This window comes from Eublepharis macularius, chromosome 12 (assembly GCF_028583425.1).
Source record: "Eublepharis macularius isolate TG4126 chromosome 12, MPM_Emac_v1.0, whole genome shotgun sequence".
NCBI lineage: Eukaryota > Metazoa > Chordata > Lepidosauria > Squamata > Eublepharidae > Eublepharis > Eublepharis macularius.
In genome coordinates, this window is record NC_072801.1 from 30,587,024 (window position 1) to 30,611,161 (window position 24,138).

Consider the following 24,138-nt stretch of genomic DNA (forward strand, 5'->3'; position numbering starts at 1 on the left):
TCGTCTCGGTTGGACGGGTTGGCCCTTCTTCCCCCTCTCCAGGCAGCTCAGCTGGAGTCTCCTCGGAAGGTGTATCCCCGTCCGATTTAGGGGTTTCCGTTGGAGTCTCTCCGGGTGCCTCAGCTGGAGTATCCCCTCTAGGCGGAATTTCGTCTAATCTAGGGGGTTCCTCGGGCGTTTCCCCCGGTTCTCCAACGTCCTCCACTGGATAGGACATAACGCTTTGGAGGGTGGCTATTTGTACAGCCATTTCTTCAGGTGAAAGCCTCTCTCCTGCCCCCATCGCTGAGATTAGGTGAATGGCATGAGCCAAACTTTCCTCCATATCAATCAGTCTAGCTTCCAACTGTTGCATTCGGCTTGGACCCGGTTGCTCCGTAGCGGAACCTCCCTCGGTTGTACTCACCGGGGAACACGGCCCCCAAGGCGAAGGATCTCCTTGATCGACTCTCGATCTCGCTGCTAGAATTCCTTTGGCTAGACCCGTCACTGCCGAGATGCCGGAATCTACAGCATGGGTGCGACTTTGCATCTGCACCCAACTTTGTTCAGGAACTTCCGTTGGCTCTTTCCATGGAGCAAGTTCCGAATAATCCCAACTCAGGGCGCCGCGGCGGGATGTATTCCCGTCCGTCTGTTCGGTCGTCCTGTTCCAAAACAGCCACGGTTGGCCGCTATCCAGCTCAGGGACAGTCCCTAGGCTTCGGCGTCCGTCCATCGAAACTCTAGGATGTAGTCCTCCGGCCCGGCGCTCTCGCGTTTCTCGGGGTCTGGCTCCCCACTCCGACGGGGTGGGTAACGAGATCAAGGGGAGAGCGGCTGCCGTCGGCCTGGTCCCCTCACTGCCGAGGTCGATGAGAGGCGGTGTAGAAGTCGAAGCTCCGGCCCCGACCGACACCTGTTCTTGAGATTCTTGGGGTTGCGCTGTTCGACTGTCGGGGGACGCATACGGATCAAACAAGGGATCCTTGTCCGGGACTCCCTTGGATTCCGCTGGGCCCGACTCAGGCATGATTGGTAACAATATGTCAGCTTGTGGCTAGATAAGGCTCTTCCTACAGGTTCCCTTTCAAAAGCAAACAAGAGTCCATTGATTGAATAAGGAAACTTTACTGCAGAAAAGGTCCATTATAGTCCACTGTCCTGAATAGGAGACTCAGGATGGTACACAGTCATTGTTACCAATGAAGGGCAAAGCATGAGGTACAGAGTAACAGTTCCCATCTGCATCAGCCTCCCCCCACAGTTCTCAAAACAACATCTTTCAGTCTTGGGAAGCTGCTCTCCGTCAAGGCCAATGCCTGGTGGAACGGTATTAGACAAAACAGTCTCCTCCGGTGGGAAAGCTGCCTGGGAACTGGTGCACCTGCGGGGAAAGCACTTAGACACTAGAAACATTAGAAAATGGAGTCAGTACAGTTCAAATATACACTGGACCTGACAAACAACATCACAAGGACCAGGGCTTTTTTTCAGCTGGAACATGGTGGAACGGAGTTCCGGAACCTCTTGAAAATGGTCACATGACTGGTGACCCCGCCCCCTGATCTCCAGACAGAGAGGAGTTTACATTGCCCTCGGCACCACCGAGTGGCGTGGAGGGCAATCTAAACTCCCCTCTGTCTGGAGATCGGGGGCAGGGCCACCAGCCATGTGACTGTTTTTCTCTGAGGGCAACCCACCGAGTTCCACCACCTCTTTCCCCAGAAAAAAGCCCTGACAAGGACGCAATGGCACAGCCAAGAAAGACAGGGAAGAACCACAATCACAGGGCTGTAGCCATGGGAAACCAGCCCCGGGACATGTGATGAGAGGATGGTCTGATGCAACGCTGGGCTATGCTCATAGGCCCATGGCATCATCCCCCCAAAATACAGAACCTGCTGGGCCCAACAAATGCAGCAACACAGAGGAAGAGTCTCCAACACCCTGCACGTCACCCAAATCACACCAACACCCTGGTGGCAGGCAAGCCCAAACCACCGCTCATGGTCCCAAAAACCTGCATCTTCTCCGAGGGAGTGAGGAGGACAATGTATGTGCAGCCCATAGCCCCTGTGATGTTTGGGAAACCCAGAGACAAGGTAAACTTGGCCCAGATGAGTGCCAGCTCAGCCTCCTCCATGGAGAAGTACACATGCTCCTGCAGGCGCCTCAGCATGGCATCCAGAAAACTTACTGATGATAGGAATGTGTCTCACTGATGGCTGTGGCACGTTCAGGACCTTGGCCATAACCCTTGGATGGAGCCCAAGGTTGGAAATTGGAGGGATAATAGCACCTTTTGCAGGCCAGGGATGACCCTGGGAGCAGGGGATTAGCCCTGGAGTGCTGGCTCGAGCTTCTCACACAGGGCTTGGATGGCCTTCATGTCCAGGCAGGTGCTATTGGGCTACCAGAGGGTGCTGGTATGCTACCAGAGCATTGCTGGTATGGGCTACCAGAGGGTCCCAGTACCACTTGCCTCCAACACCATTGCTGTGTCACCAAAATGTACAATGCAGGTAGGAGGCAGATGAGTCAGATGCCCACTGGAGGCAGTGGCAGGAGTGGACACCAGTGAAAGGCAGTCTGTGGGGAGGTGGTTTGGACAGCAATGTTCCCCTGGCTCCCCACCACCCCCTCGATACTTACCCCTTCCCCAGGGACTCTGTCCTGGGGCCTGGTTGCAGCTTCCTACTGCCTAGTGTCTGCCTTGTGAATGGAGGGTACAGGGCGGGTGCATTCCAAGGTCCTGTGGGTCCCATGGTGTCTGGCCCCACCTCTGCATTCCCCAGCTTAAATGAACCAAGGCTGAGAAGGCACTGCTATATGGGCTGGTGGCGAAGAATGCCAGCATTGTTATCACTGCCAGGGCAGCTTGGCTACTGCTCAGCATCACGCCTTCTGGTGCATGGCTCCCAAGCAGGTGCTTGCTCTAGACCACACTACCCAGATGGAGATATCCAGTCTGAAGCACTGGAATAACTCCTTCAGCCTGGCTTGTAAGCACGTGAGTGGCCTCATGGCCCAGGAAATCCCCTATGAATAGGGAGTGGAGGAGGGTCTGCCCAGTGGGGAGGGCATCAGGTGCACAGTGATACCACCTGTTGTGGCAGATGGATGCAGCATCAAGATCTTGTCTAGTGGTTGTGTGGCTTCATGCCCATGGCATATCCACGGGATGGGGGTGAGCAGTCTCACCCCTTGCCATTCTCCCCATGGCATTCATTCTCACCCACATATCTCCCAAGCAGGAGACTTAGTGGTGATGCCATTGCTGGCCAGGGAGGTAGCTGAAATGGCCGGTGCCCCAAGGAGCATGGGACCAGGCATGGGGCCAAGGGACTAAGATGATGATGCTTTTGCTGGCTTATTTTTTTCCATGGCGGGGCATGCCATTGAGCCTGTAGCATCCAACTCCCCCTCCATCCTGAAGAGATGGAGGTTAGCAATGGAGTGGTGGCCCCCCGAGCCTTGTCTGCAGATGGAGGTGAAATGGCTGTGGGCATCGGGCACAGATGTGGGTTTGCATGGCAGTTCCAAGGTCCAACAGCTCAGCCTCTGCTCTGTTTCCTCCCTCAGGGTCCTTTGCCCTGATGTTCTCTGCTGGTATTGTGGAGCATCTTTGTACCCTGACCCCTTCGAGACAGGCCATAGCAGCTGGGATGGACATCTTCTGGATGCTAGGTATCTCAGAGTCTCCAGAGCCAGAGGATGGATGTGCAAAGCCAATGTAGTGGGAGACTCAATGTCTTTGGAGGAGGAGGGGTCTGCAGGTGATGGGGAGGAGGCAGCAGGGTGGTGGGGCAGCTGGAGCAGGTCCCGGGTGCTGTGGCTGCCTCAGTCAGGGGGATGTGGGGGGCTCAGATTTCTTGTCAGGGCCCTGGGCATGGGCACTGTAGCTGGCACAACACATCCTGCTACCCACTCTCCTATGCGGGCAGCAATTGAACAGTACTGGCTGGAGACATGTCACAAGTGGAGGGATGCAGTGTCCAGGGGGTCAATGGTGCATGGCAGGGCAACAGCTTTTGGGCAGCTGGAGGATCTGGTGGCTCTTGCCAGGGACACTTAGGGATGGGTGTGCATACAACAAGTTGCTGCTCAGGGGCCTATTGCCAGTAGCCCCCCCTCCTGCTCTGTTGCTGGCAGGAGTGGCCCAAGGTGTGCCGCTGGGTCACCCTTGACAGCACGGATGGGCTGCTTGAAGGCATCCCACTGCTGTTTGACAGTGGCCTGTTCCTTTAAGGTGTGGGGGGGGGGGCTGAGCCCATGGAGCGCAGCCACAACCCTTCCCTGCCCCTGGGAACAGGTACCCATTGCTGCCACCTGATGATTGGTTCTTTGCACTCTGTCCATTATAGACTTGCAGTCATGTCCCTGTGATGTTGGGGCCTGATGGCATAATTTCAAAGGACATTAGTACAGCTGCAACCTGTACAACCCCCACGTCTGGGTCTTTTGGCTACCTCCTGGTGTCTGCTGAAATCCTTTAGCAAGCTGATTAGCAGTGCCACTGGTGTGCTAGTTGTGTTAAAGAGCTCATTGGAAGATTTGTCTATTTACTTATTAAATTTAAAGTCTGTCTTTCTTTCTTGGACTCCAGGCTTGATTAGACTTTATAAATCAGTGCTATCAATAAAATGAGGAGATGTCTAATAAACAATATAATTGAATTAGGACGGCAGAAATCTGAAAGAAGGCATAAAAAGCAATAAATATTCCATTAAACATTTCAAGTAATTATATTATATGTAGAAATATAACGCAGTGATAGCAAGATAAAAACATACAGCAACAGATAATACATATCTGTAGGCCACATTCCCATTCCCTCTATTGAAGCATCTTCCTGAATCATGGTTCTATTTTCTTTATAAACATGCCTTTCTGAACAGCGGTGTTTGGCAGTTTGCAGAAAGATAACTGAACAAGTTGAGACAATAAACAATATGCAGTGTTTCTCAAAACAAATCTATAAGGAACCAGTATGAGGAAAGCCAAAAGTGTGGGAGCCTTCCTGACCTGCTCAGGCAGACCATTCCGTAGGATCGGGTCCCCTACAGAGAAAGCGCATATATGGGCAGTTGTTAGTCTTGCCCATTTGCAGAAGGCCCTGATTAGGTGACAAAGTTGTCATGGCACAGCATAGGAGGAAAGGCAGGTATGCAGATGTGATGGAATATGGCTATGAAGGGCTTTGTATAGGATGGCCAGTAGCTTGAATTGAACCCAGTAAGTAATAGGCAACCAATGCAGTGACAGCACAATGGGTGTCATATTCATGCTTTGCCTAGTCCAAATAATAACTGAAAGGGAAACTACATGAGACACCAGACACATGTTCTTCACATGTCGGTTTCCCTCAAGTTTAAATGGAAAGTGTAGTCAAAAAGAATGGCTGCTTGATGCGATTCTCCACCAGGGCGAAGAAGAAGAGAATCCCTTCCACTGCTCTGGTGGTGCCATTGAAGCTGAGGACCATATTGAGGAGGGCAGCCTAGAAGCCAGCAGCCAGCCCCTCGCATGCCCGCCTCGCCATGCAGTAGTAGTGCCCAGCGTGCCCTCCTCTCGCCCCAGCCAGGAGTGCTCGCAGCAGGCCCAGCCACCAGCTCCTGCTTGGGGACACAGCAAATACCACACATGCTCTGCCACTTCCCTAGGACTGAGGGCTGGAGCATAGTATGCTCAGCTCCTTTTGGCTGCCGCACTCCCTCCTTGCTGGCCGAGTTGACTTCAAGGGGATTCCTATACAGAGGGCATTGCAGTAGTCTAGTCTCGATGTTTCTGTGGTGTGGATTCAGGTGTCCAGATCATCCAAACCTAGGTACAGGACCATCCTTCAGGCAAGTTGGAAGCAGTTGTTGCAGCTGCACTGATTTGCTTCTCCAGCAGCAATGCTGGATCCAGTATAACCCCTAGGCTTGGCTCTTGGCCAAGTCAAAAAGAGTCAGCTAAACCCCATCAAAAACAAGAAGCACAATGTCCTTAAGACTTCAAGTGTCCTAGCCTGCATTACCTGCATCTTGCCTGAGTTCCGTTTCAGTTCGTTCGCTTTCGGCCATTTAACCACAGCAGTTGGCAGTGGCTCAAGATCACTACCACATCCGCAAGACATTTAGATAAGGATATATAGAACTGAGTATCATCAGCATACTGATAACAGCCAGCTCTAAAACTACTAATGATTTGACTTATGGGCTTTATATAGAAATTGAATAGCATGGGGGATAAGACTGCCAGAGCCACCCCCAGACTTACCCAGGAGTCACATGGTGTCCACTGGGGAGTGCCAGTAACAGGAAATCAGCTGAGGTTTGAGAGGTAAATCAGTATTGCACATGCTTCAATTTTTCCCAGATTTGTGTTTTTCAGAAAAAATACCCAGGAAAAAGCTTCAGTTTTCTTTATCAATAGGATTAATCTGGAAATTCACAAAGGCATATTTATTTATTTACTTAAGTTATAGCCCACCTTTCTTCCCAATGGGACCCAAAGAGGCTTACCAAATTCTCCTCTCCTCCATTTTAATCTGAAATAATTTGAATTCTATTATCAGAACCCTTAACTTTATAAGTATTATTTCCAATAACATATTAATCATTAATGTAAATCCTTTTGTAAGCCATTCCTTAGGCAGCAGTGGGAGAAGAGCCTCAGACAATGGGAAACCCTGGGCCCTGATATCCTCTCTCTCTCCCTTGGGGGCTTTTCTCCAAGAATCATCACAACCTCTTGTTTAATTACACATTCTTTTCTTGTATAGGAACCACAGGCTCTGGACAGATCCCTTTGGCCCAGAAGTTTTTCCTGAAACCCTGAAGGGAAATCGGGGTGCCTGTTCAAGCTACACAGGAGTCCTACCAGTGCAGGAAGTTCTCAGAAGGGAAGCTTCAGAACTAGCTTGGGTATACTTTTGCTAGCCAGTGCTGGGAACATGGAGGTCATCCACCCTGTGCTTCCTTCAGCCACCCTCTCCCTCCCAGGTTCAGCTGGTGCAAGGGATGGTTCCTCCTGAGCCGGTGGCAATCACACACCCTTCCAGCCTGGCCATGTTTTATTCTGGTCCGACTGAGGCATGAGGGCAATGCCTAGCCCCCGTTGTACTCCCCACCAAAGCCTCATTATCTGATATTTAAAGCTTCTCTTACACACCCAATTCCATTCTTGTAGTTCTAAATCCACAGCAATATAATTCAGAATATCGCAATATAATTCAGAATTCAGAATACTACTTAGCTTGGAGTAACTCTGTTTAGGATTACACTTAGTAACCGACAATTTCTGTGTCTGTAACAGCAAAATAAGTCAGTGTTCAGTGTCTTCAAGTGAAGGTCAAAAATAAACTGCTAGTCTCTCCAATCCAAAATTTTGGCATATTTCTTTCATTTCCTTATCCTGAGCCAAAATTTATCACCACTTAGATATCAAAAATACCACGCCAGGAGCATAATCAGGTAACCTACTAGAATCTTGGGTTCAATCAAACTCCAACAATTCATAACTTTCAAAGGGTAAGGGAATAAACTGTCCTCAATGCAAAAATAGATATATATTCAGAAGTAGATAAATGCTCATAATTTTGTAAATTCATAACTTGCAGATCTAAAATGTTCAATACTTTCAGGTATACCTCACCAATAAAATGCTGATGCTTTACATCTAAGATGGCACCATTCTCTTCTTTGCTTGTATTCAAGTAAACAGCATACAGATACTCCTCTGCAATTTCTTTTAACAGAAGAGACGCCTAAAACTTGAGCTTTTCCCATATGGTCAAGAAGTAAAATGTTACGTGTCTCAAAAAAGGGCAGATGGAAATACATACAGCAAATTCCAACGTAAAGATTTAAAAATGTGCAGTGTCTTCCAGTGTAGATTAGCATGCTTAGTATTCCCAAAAAGTAAAAAAAGAATTTCAGAATTCCTTACAATAGATTAATTTTTCATCAGTTTCTACCTTGGCACCCCCTCTTTATTCTCTGAGTATGCCTTCACTGGTGCAGCCTCTGTTCTTCTGACATGAAACCTCTAACCACACTTGTTCTTACAACCTAAAGATCTGTAGGCAGCTCTTTTTATGCATCCCTCTGGGTTTACTGGCCACTCTAGCCCTTTGTCTTTCTGGTTGCTCTCCAAAAGAGCAGGGCAGGGGGAGACAGATAATCCCATATTGTATAGTACCTTCTACCTGGGATGCTCTTAACTACAGCTGGAATATACAAGACAGCCATACCTGCCAGAGTTTTCCCAAGGGAGCCACTTAAGGGGGGATTCATTGACCATGACAATCTGTAGGATCTTGGTAGACAATGCTTGCTATGTGTCTTCTGTTCACAGTGTGGCTGAACAAAGGATGGAAAACTAAACTGAGCAGTGGTACCATGTAAATTAACACCAGAAGTTGTTGAAGTTTATTTGTGGTGCCAGTTGTAGCTTATGTTCTTCATAAACTTTGCAGAGGAAAATTGAAAGTTTAACTAGCTATGTGAGAACAGATATATCTTGCTCCTTGTTTACAACAGTTTTTCCCCCTACCCCTTGAAGAACAAACACAAACAATTTATCTCTGTATTTGGTGAAATAGTTATTTTTCTTCCTTGAACTTCCATGTACCAGGAGTGGTAAATGCTACACCCTGCTGTGTCTGTGTGTTTTCATATCACTGTTTCATTCATTCAAGAGCCTGTAAGTCATTATTCCTATTAAATCATACCTCATTCCCGTGCAAGTGGTTCACTAACACTACATTCCTGCAAAATGGATGTTCCCTCCAGCAAGAGGGCACAATGAAGTGATTTCTTACTATGGTACCAGCATAACATTTTGTTGCAATAACACTTAGATTATTTTGTAGTTCAGAATGATCTTATGCACTGTTTCACAAGGCAGACATGTTTTACAAAACATAGATCTTTACTCTTCAGAATTACATCTACAGATTTAAATAAGGAACTGCAGAACTGAGGTACTGCACTATCTCTGTCAAATTTAGCAGCCATGATACTTATAGAAGCATCACATGAACCACGCCCACTACTGAAACAATAAAAACACCATTTAAAACTAGTCAGTGTGTGTGGAAATGCATCTTAGATACAGATTCCAAGGAACTCAGTCAATCATTAACATATTTTTATTGCGAGTGGGGTTACTAGCATCAAATTGAGACTGACAGTGGAATCCTAAGTAGAGTTACACCTTTCTATGTCCATTGGCTTCATTGGCTTAGAATGATGCAACTCTGCGTAGGACTGCTTAGGATTGCACAGTTAGTAAATGTTGCATTCTCCTTACCATGCTCCCATCCTCAGATGAACGGACCTATAGCCCTGTCACTATTATGCTGGCCTTGTTTTGACAAATGGTCCTCATATTGCTTGGAAGGTATACAACACCTGCAACTAAGTCACCATTTTTTAAAATGTATGCTATTTATAGTACACCTTTTCCACTAAGATTCAATGATGTCCCTCCCAAAGGCTGGAATGGGGGTCTCTATGAAATAATAATGGGAAGGCACTTTCCACCTAGGATCCAAAATCTTTATCATGCATAGGAAACTGAACAGTAGTACAGTTAGTACAGAGGCAACAACGCAATGTGCCATGTATTATCTTACTCACTGTCTGGTCACAGGCCTGCCTGTGTTCCACTCTCTCCCTAACAGTGAATTGGGTGTGGTGCAAGGGTTTTTTTGTCGCAGGGAGAACCAGATGTCATAGATGGCTGAATATCATGACAGGAAGTCTTGACTGCCAAGTATTGGGGGGGGGGGCAGAATGAATGATGGACAGTAAGCCTGGAAATGTGGAAAAGAGCAAGAGTCCAGTAACACCTATAAGATTAACAAAATTAGTGATAGGGTATGAGCTTTGTATGGAAATATGTATGCTCTGCAGATATGCCCTCCTGGGCAACCACTTTCTTTTCCAAGATGAACCCAGTGAAGGTGTTCATTATATACAACCACATATTAATTGAGGTCCAATTTTTTATAAAAAATTTCACACAAAAGATGCCTTTCTCCTAGATCTTGGGCACACGCTTGGGAGTACTGGGAGTAGCTGAGCATCCTGTTGCTACCATACATAGCATACAAACCTCTACATCCATGTCAGGAACACAGGTTGTCACAACTGGTCTCTTTGGGGACTCTCCCTGCTTACTTGAAGTGTGTTGCTGGATGTGGCCCTCAAAATTATTGTCCAAATCTGAGAACATTTCCAGGAGAATTCAAATTTGCATGAGTAATTGGAGACATACTGGGGGCTTGTTCAGTGGAGGATATTGTTTTTCCCACAATATCCTTGTTGACGGGGTCAGCATTTCACTTTGCCGCTGGAGGTTCCGATAATAAGACTTCAGTACTTTGTTCCAAGAAGCTATGTGAAGATTGCAGAAATGTTTCCATTGTCCCTTCCAGAGTAAGGAACGACTTCTTCAGATGGTTTTGGTTTTGCTTCCAAACTTCAGGTTGTAGTGGGTGGAGCATGAAAAAAGGCTCTCTCTTCACCCTGCTGTGGCCATCTCTTCGAACATCTTCCTCTCGTATTCCTGTTTGCATTGTCCTGAAAGCAACAGAATACAGTGTGAATCCAAAAAGTCAACATTTTGCATGACTTCATAACAGACCTAGAGCATCAAAACATCTCAATCTGGCTTCCACACTGTCCCTGCTAAAAGGTATCCTCTAAAACATTTCAAGTATAAAGATTCCACAGATACAAAAGAGGATTTATGTGATGTGCCAAATCAAAAGGCTGTGTGTGACAATTCCTGTGTCCGGGGATTAAAAAGCTCATTGTAAAAATGGCCAGTTATTAATGTAACAAATGTATGCTTCCCAATTAGTGCTTTAAAAAAAGAAATTGTAGTTGTACAGTAGGTGTTATTGCAGACCAGGATGTCCTCTGGAAAGATTTTTCAGAAATCAGTAGGTAAGGCGGGGGGGAAGTATCTTAAATTAAAATGTTGTCATCGAACACTAGAACATGCTTGGCTTTTTAAATGAATCAGAAATACCTGCACCCATATTCTTTATACATTAAGACAAAGTTTTTAAAAAGACTTACAAATGTCCACTGGAAAGCCCAGAAGAGCCTGGAAGTTCTTGTGCTTGAACTGCAGTCATGTCAAAGGCACAAACACTGAAGGCCAGTTGCTGAAGCTTTTCTGGTAAGCAACCTCTACTTCAGACGCTGAATTAAAGTCCACTGGTGCAGATGAACCTTTCCAAGATATTTTGTCATCCATTTGTAGTACGCCTACTTTTTACACAATTGAGTGTTGTTATCCAAAGGTGCGCATTTGCAAAACAACAGATTAACAATGTGCATCACAGTCCAAAACACTTGTCTAATGTATATTGCAATGTGTTGTTCATATCAACCCAAACGACTCATGGATATGTTCACAGAGTATTTTCTCAAATTGGTCAATAAAACATATTCACAAATAGTGAATTTGTCTCTGATTCTACTTAAGGAATTGTTTTTAAATTGAATTGCAGTTCAAATCAGTATTTTTGCTTGGTCTGTACACCTGGGCCGATTCCAGACGGCCCTCCCCATGTCGAAGTCGTCGGGCGGAAAACGCGAAATATCGTGTTTTCTCGTGCGAGTTTTGCGCGACATTGCGCGAGAAAACGCGATATTTTGCGTTTTCTGTGCGACGACGCGCGACGTTTCGACATGGGGAGGACCGTCTGGAATCGGCCTTGGTCTCCTTGTCCTCCAGCCAACCTGTTTTTGTCAAGGCCTGCCTCATCCTAGTGTCATGGAACCGTACAGTAATTTCCTTGGTGGAGTGACTGAAGATGCTTTGAAACATTTGGAAGGGGTCATCCTAATCCTCCAGACGCACAAAGAAAAAGCGCACACCCAACAGTATGTTTAGGGTCTTTCCTCTGATACTTAGTGAGCCATGGCTTTTATGAGAAGCGTTGTTGAATAGATTGATAATGATGGATGCCACCACACATCCAATCATTAGACCTGTGGCTTATGAGATGTACCTTGCCAAAGAGATACCCATTTCACCAATGCAGGATCGGCCTGCTGTTCTTTGCTCCGGGATGGGGACCAAAAACTCTTTGATATTCTAGAATGTCTCTCTGAAGGCCATGATGGCCTGAAACAATCTTTTCAGCTGTGGTGTCTCAGAAGTAGAACACCCTCCCATCAGTTATGCACCTGATGCTACATTTGTTGGGCTTTCAGTGGTGGGTAGAGTCATTTATTAACGTACACTGTGTAATACATCTTCAGTCTCAGTGAGAAAGGTACACAATGAATGAATGAATGGTTAGTAGTTCCAGCAGTACAAATCCATTACCTCTTTTGCCTTTTGTTCCCATAGTTTTCTGATTTCTCAGTAAAACAGAGACCTTACATTAAATTCTATGGACATGTCTTTCCAGTAGATGTGCTATGTCAGAAATTATTAATCAAGATCAAACCTATGTAATGACCATTTGTAAGTATAGTAGAGGTCCTAACTCCAAAAAGAATTATTTCAGACATTGGGGGGAGCAGTCAGAAACTTCTTATCTGATAATTTATTTATTTATTTATTCATTGGAACATTTATATCTTGCACAGCAGCTCAAAGTAGCTTCCATAGGCCAACAAAGAAAATTTCATTTAAAAGCATACAGTGATAAAATCCAAACATCACAACAAACTGTCCCATACCCCCTCATTATCATCATCAGAAACGATTAGTGTGGGCAGACACTGCCAAAGGCTCTACCGTACACTGCTTCTGCAACACAGTCCGTGCCAGACTCATAGGCAGAGAGACAGTCTTTCAAGTTAGGGGGGTTCCAAATTGTATAGGTCCTTAAAGGTTAAAATTGTTATACAAATACCTTAAACATAATTCCCTCCAGATTCACCACCTTTCTGATCAACATCACTGCTGTCTGTCAACCTTAGCTTGTTGCTCTTTGGCTACAGCTTGACAACACACACTGTCTCTCTCTCTAAATAAAAAAATAAATGGATCACTCAAAGGACACAGAAATTAAACTTCATTCTAAACTCCATTCTACATTTTTTAAAACACGTATTTATATCTCAATTTTCTCCCTGATCAGGAACCAAAGCAGCCTTTTCACATTGTTCCTCCCTCCTTGTGAAGGTAGGGTAAGCTAAGAAACTGTGATAGGCTCAAACTCACCTGGCAGGCTTCCATGGTTTGAGGGAGGGATTTGAACCCAGTCATCCTAGTCCTAGTCCAACACTCTAACCACTACACCACACCAGCCCTCACAGGCATGGGTGAAAGGATCACGCCCTGTTGAACACCACAGTACAGGCCCCATGCCCCTGACTCCAAGTTATCAGAGACCCCAAGTCACTGTCTGGGTACACAGGAACAATTCAGCACAGCACCCTTCAATACCACTCTAGTCTCCAAGCATCTCAACAAAATCACATGGTATAAATGCATATTGAAAGAAGCCAAAATAGGATTAGGAGAGATGCATTGCCTTTACCCAGCTGTAATAAGAGATCATCCACCAAAGCTGTAAGTGCAGTCTCTATTCCAGAAATTGGCCTGAAGCCAGATTCAAACAGGTCAAGGGCAGATGAGTCATGCAGAAAACCCTGACATTGCTCTGCCACCACCCTTTCAATCATTTCATTTCACCCTCTCAATCATTTCATTTCACCCCAAAAGGCTAGCTACAACCTCTTTGTCAAAGGGGGTCTTTTTTTAGAAAAGGATAAATTATAGCCTAGTTTAGAAGCTTTGAAAAATGGCTCCCACATAGTAAAGAGTTATGATATTTCACAGAAGAGCCATTTATCCTGGCAATCCCTAACCAGCCAGGTAGTGCAAGGTGGCAAACACAGGTGGTTGGCTTTACAACGCAAATGATGTCAACATCATTCAGAGAAACCAATTTAAAACTATCTCTTATAACACTGATCAGATGCTACCTCTGCCACTTCAACTACCTTCCTGGCATCTATTGCAGCATCTAACTTCTATCTGATGTGAGAAATTATGTTAGCAAAGAAACATACAATATTGTGACAGTTTTCAGACAAACTTCTCAGGAGCATCATAACTTGAATTCATCAAAATAACTGCACTGGATGTGATTCTGATGATGCAATGGCAGGTGAACTCTCTTCACCTCTATTAGCACCATCTTACAGGCCTTCAAATGAATGTGCTCTGTCAGATTTGGTATGGATCATCACCCTTTGTTGCTCTTGATGTCTTCCTATGTTCTTCATATCCCACAACTCCTTCATGAACCATGTGAGTGGAGCCTGATTCAAGAACTAATGAGAGTGCCTAGGAACCACTCTGCCCAGAGATCCTAGCCTTCCAGGCCTCTATCAAAACATCAGTGCAGTGGCCATTTTGGTTCTCACTCACCACCACCACCACCACCCCTGGGCATCCTGGAAACCAAATGGATCCACCAGCCTCTATTAAGATCTCTGTCCTTCTAGGAGGGGAGTTAATGACCAAACAGGCCTTAAGCAGATAAATGATCAGACTATGACTCAATCACCAGTTTCCTCCTCACTACAAAGATTATATGTGGTGCATGACCTTTCTTATGTTAGGCCCTTCACAACTTGGGACAGATACATGGCTGCCATGAAGTCCTGAGCTTGACTCAACAAGACTGCATTACTATGAACCTCAGTTCCCCAGAATCTGGAGGTCTGGAACACCAGGCTTAGAATCAAAAATGCAATCTGTCTCTGGCATGAAACACCAGGCACATAATTAATACTGACTATCATCTGCATTGAGAATCTGCAAAATGAGACAGATTCCTGTAGGTTCACTATTACCTACTCCCTCCATTCCCAGTTCAGAACTGATGGAAGATGGCATAACTGGTTGGGTTAATTTGAGACAGGTCTACATCGTCAGTCCTGTTCAGTCAGGTCTCTCACACATTCCAGGTCAATGTTCCTCCACTTTCCCTTGCCTCACAAGCAAGGTCTAACTGATATGGCACTGAACAGCATCAAAATGGGCAGGGGTTAAAAAGAACCTATTTGTTAGCCCATCTCAGAACAGGCCAGAAACTAGATAATTGGAGTGCTTGCATGTCACCCAAATTGTTCCCACCAAATCACATTCTTTCTTTGACCATATCTCCTCTATCCCATGTACCAATTAATTACACTGTGGGTTCCATCTCTATGATCACTAGCAGTGTGGCCCATAAGATAGCAATCAAGCTCAATCTTACCCTATCCACAACAGCTCTCCCCCTCCCTCTCAAAATCTCCCAACCCCATGGAAGGCCAAAATATCTCATGAGAGGAAAGCCAACAAGCTTCCAAGTGACAATCAAGATACCAGACAAAGGCTGCAACTTCCAAGTATGAGGGAAACACAAAAAGGGCTGAAGCACTCTGGTGATGCTCTCTGGAGCAGTCTTAATATGGCTCTGACATGACAACCTGTCTGTCAGTGCTTAGATCCAGTTCTGAGCCTATAATTATCCTGTTTCCAGTGGGGATGGTCTCTGATTCACCCTCCCAGGGCAGTCCTGGCATAAGGCCTGACACACGGACAGCAGGAATTCTAAGGTCAGGAGAGTGGGGGCAAATGGTTATGTTCACGCTCTTCTCCCAGGCAATGACGGTTGCTGTGGGCATGCAGGCTATTTCACTGTTTAATTTCATCTTTCACGGTGGGAGAGGTTGAGGCAGTGAAGGGAGAAAGACTGAACATTTGCCCCAACTGGCCTTCTCATCCTCAGCATCTTCACTTTCAGTTATCTCAAGTGGCTTTTGCAAAGCTTTGAAAATTGCTGAACATATATGCTACAGCGTCTGAAGAAGGGAGCTCTAACTCTCAAAAGCCAGCACTCTGAAAATTTTGTTGGTCTCTAAGGTGCCACTGGACTCAAAATATATGCTACAGTAGCAACTTCATCTCTGTTTCCTCCACTATGAGTAGTACCATCAGTTTATACTTGCTGGGCGTTTAGGAAGTATTCCAAAAAGAAGGTTGCTCTGCTTTGCATCTTCCACAAAGGCCGAATGGGCTGCAAATACAAACACATTGCCTTCAACCACAATGTGTGCACTGTCTCAGTCTGCATTGCTTGGTAAGTATTTGCCCTGCACACAGTTCAAATATTATAATAAGCAGGAGACCAAGAGACATGAAAGGGGGGATTCCATATCCACCCCCGCCAATCGGCCTGCCCACCTGCAGCTGGCTCAAACAGCTCTTGCTGTTGCAACAGTGGCTGTTGTGGAAGTGGCAGCAACAGAGAGCTCCTGTTTCCCCTCTCTTGCCCACCTAATTGCACCACCACCACCACTGCCTCTGTTTGCCCGGTTCGCTCAGCAGCAGGAGATAGTGGTGGCTCCGTCTCCTCTTCCTCACCTGCCCATCCACCAACTGCAGCACTGGTGGCAGAGTGTGTGTGTGTGTGGTGTGTGGCAGCTCCTGCATTCCCATTTGTGTGACTCACTCAGCAGCAGCAGCAGAAGGGATGCTTCCCTGTCTGCTTCTCAGCCATCCACCTGGCTCAGCTGCCAACTGTTCCTGCATTCCCCTAGTTTGTGGAAAAGTGTCTCCTACATTCTACATTCTTTTTTCATTTACACGGGGCACAGCTTCAGAATTAGATATATTATGTGAGCAGTTCTGTACATCTCTGTCACAGCAACTGAGCGCAGTGCAATCATTATCATCATCATCTGTAGCTTTTTGTGTCTGTTGCTCATTGTAGCGCGTAAACACTGAAAGTGATGTTTCACCAAGCGTTCCAATGTTTGTTCTGGACTAACAGTAACCAGCCAACATACCAGCATCAGTGTTAAAAGCAGGCACCCATGCAAGATCAATTGTATACAAGATGACAAAGATGATGGGGGTGGATGGCACTCACGAGTCAGCAGTGTGATGCAGCTGCAAAAAAAACAAAAACAAAAACCTCAAAACAAAAACCTCATGCTATTTTAGGCTGCATTAATAAAGGCACAGTACCCAAGTCCTAAAATGGGAGCAACCGCACGAAAGGCATGGGCCCTTGTCATTGCCAGGCAGGCCACTTTTAATGAGGGAACAACCAGAAGGTGGCAAGCTGAAGACTGTAGTGCATGGGGCATACAGGGAGAGAGAGAGAGTCCCTTAGACATTAAACTATCCGCATCATTCAGTCAGAATATGCAGCCTCCAACTCCATAAGCAGCCATTAACTTTGATCAGCTTCTTTGCATTCTGCTCTGTTGTAAAGAAAACATTGCACAGTGAGGCGAACGTTTTTGAGTTCTGTTTTTCCAATGAACATGAAAAGAAATAGTTGCATTGATTAATCATTCCTTCATATTACAGGCCGTAGTTTGTATTCCTTGCTCATTAGTTAAACTTATGCTCATATCATATGAAGCCAAACTTTTGGTGTCCGGGAAAGCAGAGGAATGTTGCTATCATCAACTTCTGAGATTTCTGTATTTGCTCTTCCAAACATACCCAATTTCCTCACCTGTTCAGCGATTTTTTAAAAATATCACCTGAATCATGTGAGAGCCAGTGTTGTATAGTGGCTAGAGTGACAGACTAGGATCTGTGTAACCCAGGTTCAATTCCCTGCTCCGTCATGGACGTTTGCTGTCTGATCTTGAGCCAGTCACACACTCCCAGCCTAATCTACCTTGAAAGGTTTGTTGTGAGGAAAAAAATGGAGGAGAGGAGAATGATGTAAGCTGATTCGGGCTCCCATTGGGGAGAAAAGCAGAGGTATAAATGAAGTGGAAAAAAATACACCTGTTACGACAGTCTGCGACTTTCAGAACGTTCAAATTCAGCTTTGTGTCATCACCTTCTAAGTGGAATAAACATTTCTCATTCTCTGAGATACATAATTGCTGAAGCCCATATCATACCAAATTGGTTCCCAACTTGCTCATTCTTTGTAATGTCAATGTTTCCATTCTGCATCTTGCACATTTTAGTTATGTATTCTGCATAAATGTATTGTATTCTAAAAAAAATATTTCACCCCAAAATTTTCACCAGTGAATTTCCACTGGATCTCTGGCATTGTACTCTCAAGTCATTTCTTAACTGCTAGAAAGACAAGACCACACTTAGCATAGTTTACATGCTTGTAAATAGATCAAGATGGGTAGCTGTATTCGTCTGTCTGTAGCAGTAGAAAAGAGCAAGAGCCCAGTAGCACCCATAAGACTAACAAAATTTGTGGTAGGGTATGAACTTCTGTGAGCCACAGCTCACTTCTTCAGATACCAACGCTCGTAAACTGTGAGCGGTGGTAGCAACGCTATGAATGCTTCTAGGGGCAACGTCCCTTACGATTCTTTGTAGCCCATAAGAAGTCCATCACAACCCCCACTGCTCTCAGGGCACAACTAGACGTGACCATGTCCCCAGGTCTGACCTCACGATGCTGCCACCATTTTAGAGCCTAACAGGCAATTTTAAAATGCAACAATAAGGCTGGACCAGTTACGCTCCTCCTCTGCACATTTTCAAATGCTGAAATGGCTGCCCCCAACCCCACGGCTGTTTCAGCACTTTAAAAGGCATGGGGCAGAGGAGAAAACACATGATCCAAGCTGAAATCCCCAACTGGGCTCTAAAATGTCAGTGGCAGACTTGGGTCAGAACTGGGGACCTTGTCTTGTCACACCTCTTTTTGCCCTCATTTACATTGTTCAGATCGCAAAGTTTGGTTTGCCACTGCATTGGGTATTAAAGTTCCCTTCACTTAAAACCTTTACCTGGATTTTCACCTTACTGAAAAGTTCATCTATGTTGGCTTGCCTTCTGCATCCAAAAGCATCCACTACATTTGGAGGCAGATTTATGACTTCCAGGTACACCCCAATGATCACCTTCAACATGGGCTACTGCATATGCCCCAGGACTTCATGGGCTTCCTTGTAATTTGTTGATGCATTGTTAGCCACCTTGAATCTAAGGAGAGGAGGTGGGATATAAATGTTTAAATAAATGTCAATATATGTGCACATGGGTACTTTTAGATGCATTCACAGATGTTCTTAAACTCAAGCTTTTGCCTCTACCAGCTCATAACCATTGTAGTATTGCAGCTGATTGACAGTTATGAATTTCTGTCCCAGATGTTGTGACTTGTTCATAAAATTGCAGATAATGGTTATTATTGTGTTATAAACTCCTCTGCTTATCCTTGAAGAATGGCTATCATACCTTATGTACTTATAGGCTGCACATTGGCACAGACAGGCAAAGCATAATAACACGTCAAAATGAAACTGGTTTGGGGTGTATGTTTATTGTTATGGAGGGAACCTTTAGTCTCTGCCTCTAGTAAATAAAGATTAAAAAATAAAAATAAAGACACCAAATCTATTTTCCAGACAAGCAGGCTACATATCAATGGCAGGGGGAGAAATCTCAATGTCTGCCTCAGTTTCCAAATCTCTGTAGCTCTGTCTGCAAGCATAGTACAAGTGATGCATTTCTCTCCATCCCTTGCAGGACATGTAGCTAGGGTGACAGCACTACCACTATCACTAGGGAAGGGGGAACTGGGTCTCTGCCTCAGTTTCCCCACCAAATACCTTGCCTGTTTAACAGTGTGTACAAGCAAAACATTTTTTCATATTCCTTGCAGTGCTCTGACTTCTCACCTGTTGGAGAGGGACAGCTATATCCTAAAGAACTTTATTCCCTCCCATGTGCTCAGTCTTACAGCAGATACGAACACAGTGTGTCCACTGCCTACCTTGCATGCATTCAGACTCAGTCACAAAATAGCACAAGCAACCAGGATCTGTGGTTATATAAAATCAGAAAAAAGTGAGATTATGCAATGACAGGCAGAAAGTGACAATACAAATAGAAAAATGCTGTCTGGACAATCCCATGCAGTGAGAGGTTTTTCAGCTGGATGGCATCTCTCTTATGTACATCTCAGCCAATAACTGAAGAGTTTCTCTATACAATACTTTTGACGTGTTCTTCATGTGTCGGGAGATGCAACTTTAGCCAGGAAACATAGTTTTCAATGACAGAGCTGGCGGAGATCACTATGGAGGGGACAGATTTCCTCATAGCCCTCTGCCACCTCTGGCATCTCCCCTTCTGGAACCTTTGCCCTCCCAAGGCTCAGTTAATTCAAAGTTTTAAGCAGCGAGGGCAGCAGGGTAAAAGCTTCAGAAGCGGAGACAGTACAGCACGCCAGAGGCAGTGGAGGGCTGTGAGAGAATCCGGCCCCTCTGGAGCAATCTCCACTGGCTCTGTCTTTCAAAACTATGCTTCCCAGCTAACATTGCATCTCCTGAAACTTGACAGACACGCGCCCCAGAGTCTCATGTAGATAGACTCCAAGTCACTCCTTCACCATATTGCCCCAGTTCCTTTCATTTTCTGTTATCCAGAAAGTCAAAACTAGAGGGTGTCAAAAACACTATCAAACAGGAACATGCTATACTATGGATACAGATGTATGCCATTGAATCACCATGAGATAAACAGCAGCACACTGTAACACCTGAACTGTATACAATGCAAATTATTAAGCAATGCTACACTTAATATATGAGAATAGGCAGTATGGGTGAAGGGGAGAATCCAGGAAGAGAAAGAAAACCTCAAAACTGAAACTTTATCAGTCTATTATCCATTCAGTTTTTCTCAAACGCACGATAGTAGCAATCAATCAACTCAAATAAGAGAGCAGGAAACCCCAATTTTCAGAAACCCAATGGAAACCCAAATTTCAGAGTCATCAAAGAGCATGTAAGCCAACGGTACTAATTGCAGGATAAAGAAAACTGGAGTCACTCACCACCACTCAGAATTATGCAGTAAATCAACATTTAAGCCTTCCCCAACCCAGTGAGACAGTGCAGTGATTAGTGAAAAGTGGGAGAACTTAGTGCAAAAATGTCAATTGCGTCAATTTGGTTCCGAAATTTTCTTCCAAAATTGTTCCAAAATTTTGTTTCTTCCAGTTGGATGGCATGTCTATCACACAAATCTGCCGCCAAGTAATTCTCAGCCCTCTCTGCCCCTCACCCCTCCCATCACTTGGGAAAATGAAACTGAAATAACATCAGATCAGATTAGACCAGCTTTGGAATGTTGGAACTAATTCTGTTCATATGTTTCCAACTGGAGTAGATCAGGTTGATTTTCATTAATGAATTTTCAATTACAAATTTGTAATGAAAGTTCAATCTGAAAACATCTTTCTTTCACTTATGCAGACAACATTCACAACCCATTAATTAAAAACAATGCTTCTTGAGGTTTGGCATCTAAGGAGTAAGAGTCCCTTTGCCACAGTGGAAGGGAAGTTCTTCATTGTACCTAGAGATCACCATTTCATGACTAGAAATAAAATATGTAATTGTCACAATTGTCATCTCAAGAGAACACATACCAAATGAAAGAATTAGAAATAGCCCAGCAAACATACTATATGCTGAATATGGCTGCCTCTGGCTATAAACAGCTGGCAATGGTACATAATGTTAATGTACCCCCCCCGCCCCGTATGATTCCCCTTATTTACCTTGGAAGCTGCCATCACGGCAGCTGTTGCTGCAACGTTCAGTCCCCGTTTCCCAAAATGTACCAGGGCATCATAACTTCGATCTTTTGCTTGGACTAGGCAATCATCTATTTCCTGTCACGTAAGATAAGAAGCACATACTTAACATGAGAATTCAAATCACCTCACCTCCCTCTACTTCAGCCTGTCAGTCTCAAAGGCAATTAATTTCCAAACCCCTCCTAAGTATTTTCATGTCCCAGTCCTCAGACATTTCAGACATTGTGACTCTGAAGTATAAGTACACATGATTGGGTAACTATGTTTGTTTACTCATGTATCTGTTCTGTTTTCTTTCAAAAGGGGTACATATATGAGTTGCGTTTGGACTGGGAGAAAAAGGCCCATAGTGATTAGACATGGAGAGGCTAGGGGCAGAAGGTCCAGCTCCACCCACCCATGTTTCCTTTTAATACAGAAGTGAGACTGTTACTCACTCTCAACATATGCACATAGGGAATATCTGTGAGTTAAGAAACATGGCTGCTTCCCACATTTCCAGTGTGACCCTGAGGGACAGCAGCAATCAGCAGAAGACTGCCTCAGTGATTTGGCATTCACTCAAGATTGCCTGAGAGCCAGACGAATGGCTCCCCACATACACACTAGCAAGAAGCAGGGATCGTCACTAGAACAGCTGGCTTTAAAGAAGTGTGTATAATTATTTATTCTGACCCAGAAGATGAGGGTTTAATTCCCCATGAAATGAACCTCACTGGGTGACTTTGGGCCAGTATTCTTTCTCAGTCAATCTATGTCATATGAGTGTTCTGAAAATAAGGGGAGGCCAATTTTTGAGCTGCTTGTAAAGCAAGTGAAATAAAAATAAAATAAATAGGTATGAAATCATAGAGCAAAACTGACAAGAAAGCACACCTTATCAGGCGATGAGAACAGATAACCTAAGTAATAGTCACTAAACTAAATAATGCTTCTAAAGAATTATTACCTGAAGTAAGGGGAAATACTTACCTTCTCTTTTGAGGACAGTGTTGGGTGTACAAATTTCCTATACAGCAAGCTGGAGCCCTTTGTGTACGGAGACAACAACCAAGCTACAAAAGCTATTTTGAGTTCATAATAAAATGGAAACCTACAAAAAATAAAGATCACATTTACCTCTAAAGTAGACTCCCTTGATAATTAACGCTCTTTGCAGTTACAGTTTTCTCCCAAAAGGGGAAATCTCGCTCATAAGTGTTACAAATATTTTAATTAAAATTATGTTACTTTGATTTTGAATCATGGATAGACTATAATATTCACTACAATATTCACAAGTGCCTTTTTAACTCCTGGAAAACCAAGTCACATCCTTAGCCAAGATAAACCCAATGACTGACAGATGGCTCAATTAAACTTGCAGATGCTTTCTGGATACACACAATGTATGTAGCTTACATGTAAACGTTGCTCTTCAAGCGGTCATGTGTACATTCACATTGAAACACTTTGCATCTCCACAATAACTTAGAAACTTTCAGAACTAGCATGAAATCTCCTCAGAAATGCTGCTTCAGATTGCATGCCTAGATGGGAAGAATCATACCTCCTTGTGTAGTACCTTTCAAAATGCTGTACTTTTTATTCTAAAAAAATAGATACTGGTACTCATATATACGATTGCAGTGATTTCAAGCAATTTTCCTCTCAAGACTTGGGAGAGCTTCCAAAAACGTGCCACTACTCAGTATCAGTGGTTGCTATCACACAAAAAAAGCCCAGCCAAAATGTTTAAGTATGCCACAGCCCAATACTTGCTCTCTCCAGCACAGGAGATGTAGTTGTATTTGTTAGCTGAAGGTAGTTTACCTCCACACTGACAAGAGTACTTTCCCATACTGACAAGGGTACTTAAAAGTAGTTTTAAGTGCCACAGGTGCCTCACAGCCCCTGAAGGAAAAAATATTTACACTAATTTTAATTATGTACATTAAAAACTAACAAAAACAGAGGGCAAAAACTAGTTCTAAAGAAAAAGATTTTCTGGTAGAGTTTCTGATTGCTGCTTTCATTGAGGAGGAAGTAGGAGATATGAATGAGAAACATGACGAATTCTCTTGGGGCGAGGGCAATCCAAGGCCACATTTCTGATGAGAGATTTCAAGCCTTAACTAAGCTCTAGAAGTTTCCGAAACACTGCCCTGTATAATGTATTGTCGAAGGCTTTCACGGCCGGAGAACGATGGTTGTTGGGGGTTTTCCGGGCTGTATTGCCGTGGTCTTGGCATTGTCAGGAACTACAATGCCAAGACCACGGCAATACAGCCCGGAAAACCCCCAACAACCACTGCCCTGTATAGCTGCAAAGCCCATCAGAATGATACACAGAGCTAGATGTAGAAGCAATGGGTACCAACAAATGAGAATGTGCTCAGCTTCACACACATCTAATGCTGCTGTGTTCTTCCTAGTATTAACTCACGCTTTTATACCTTTTAAAACATGAACATTTTCCTCCATTTATTTTATTATGAAGAAAATATCTTGATGGTATACTAACCAGCAAAGAAAAATGTCTGTGAATGTCTCTACTGTTGTGAAGATCGCAAATATGATCCAATACATCATCCATTTTACCTAGGAGG

General features: G+C 44.5%; 1 protein-coding gene across 2 annotated transcripts in view; it reads right to left on the minus strand.

Annotated features, from left to right (window-relative positions):
• REEP1 (receptor accessory protein 1) overlaps window positions 1–24,138 on the minus strand; it is an 88,204-nt gene that overhangs the window by 38,812 nt on the left and 25,254 nt on the right. For both annotated transcript variants that reach the window (XM_054993134.1, XM_054993133.1), the window contains exons 3-5: window positions 24,054–24,130; window positions 22,523–22,643; window positions 21,512–21,625 (exon numbers count right to left, since the gene is read on the minus strand). In XM_054993134.1, coding sequence (XP_054849109.1) covers window positions 21,512–21,625; window positions 22,523–22,643; window positions 24,054–24,130 — 312 coding nt within the window. The remainder of the gene's footprint in view (window positions 1–21,511; window positions 21,626–22,522; window positions 22,644–24,053; window positions 24,131–24,138) is intronic.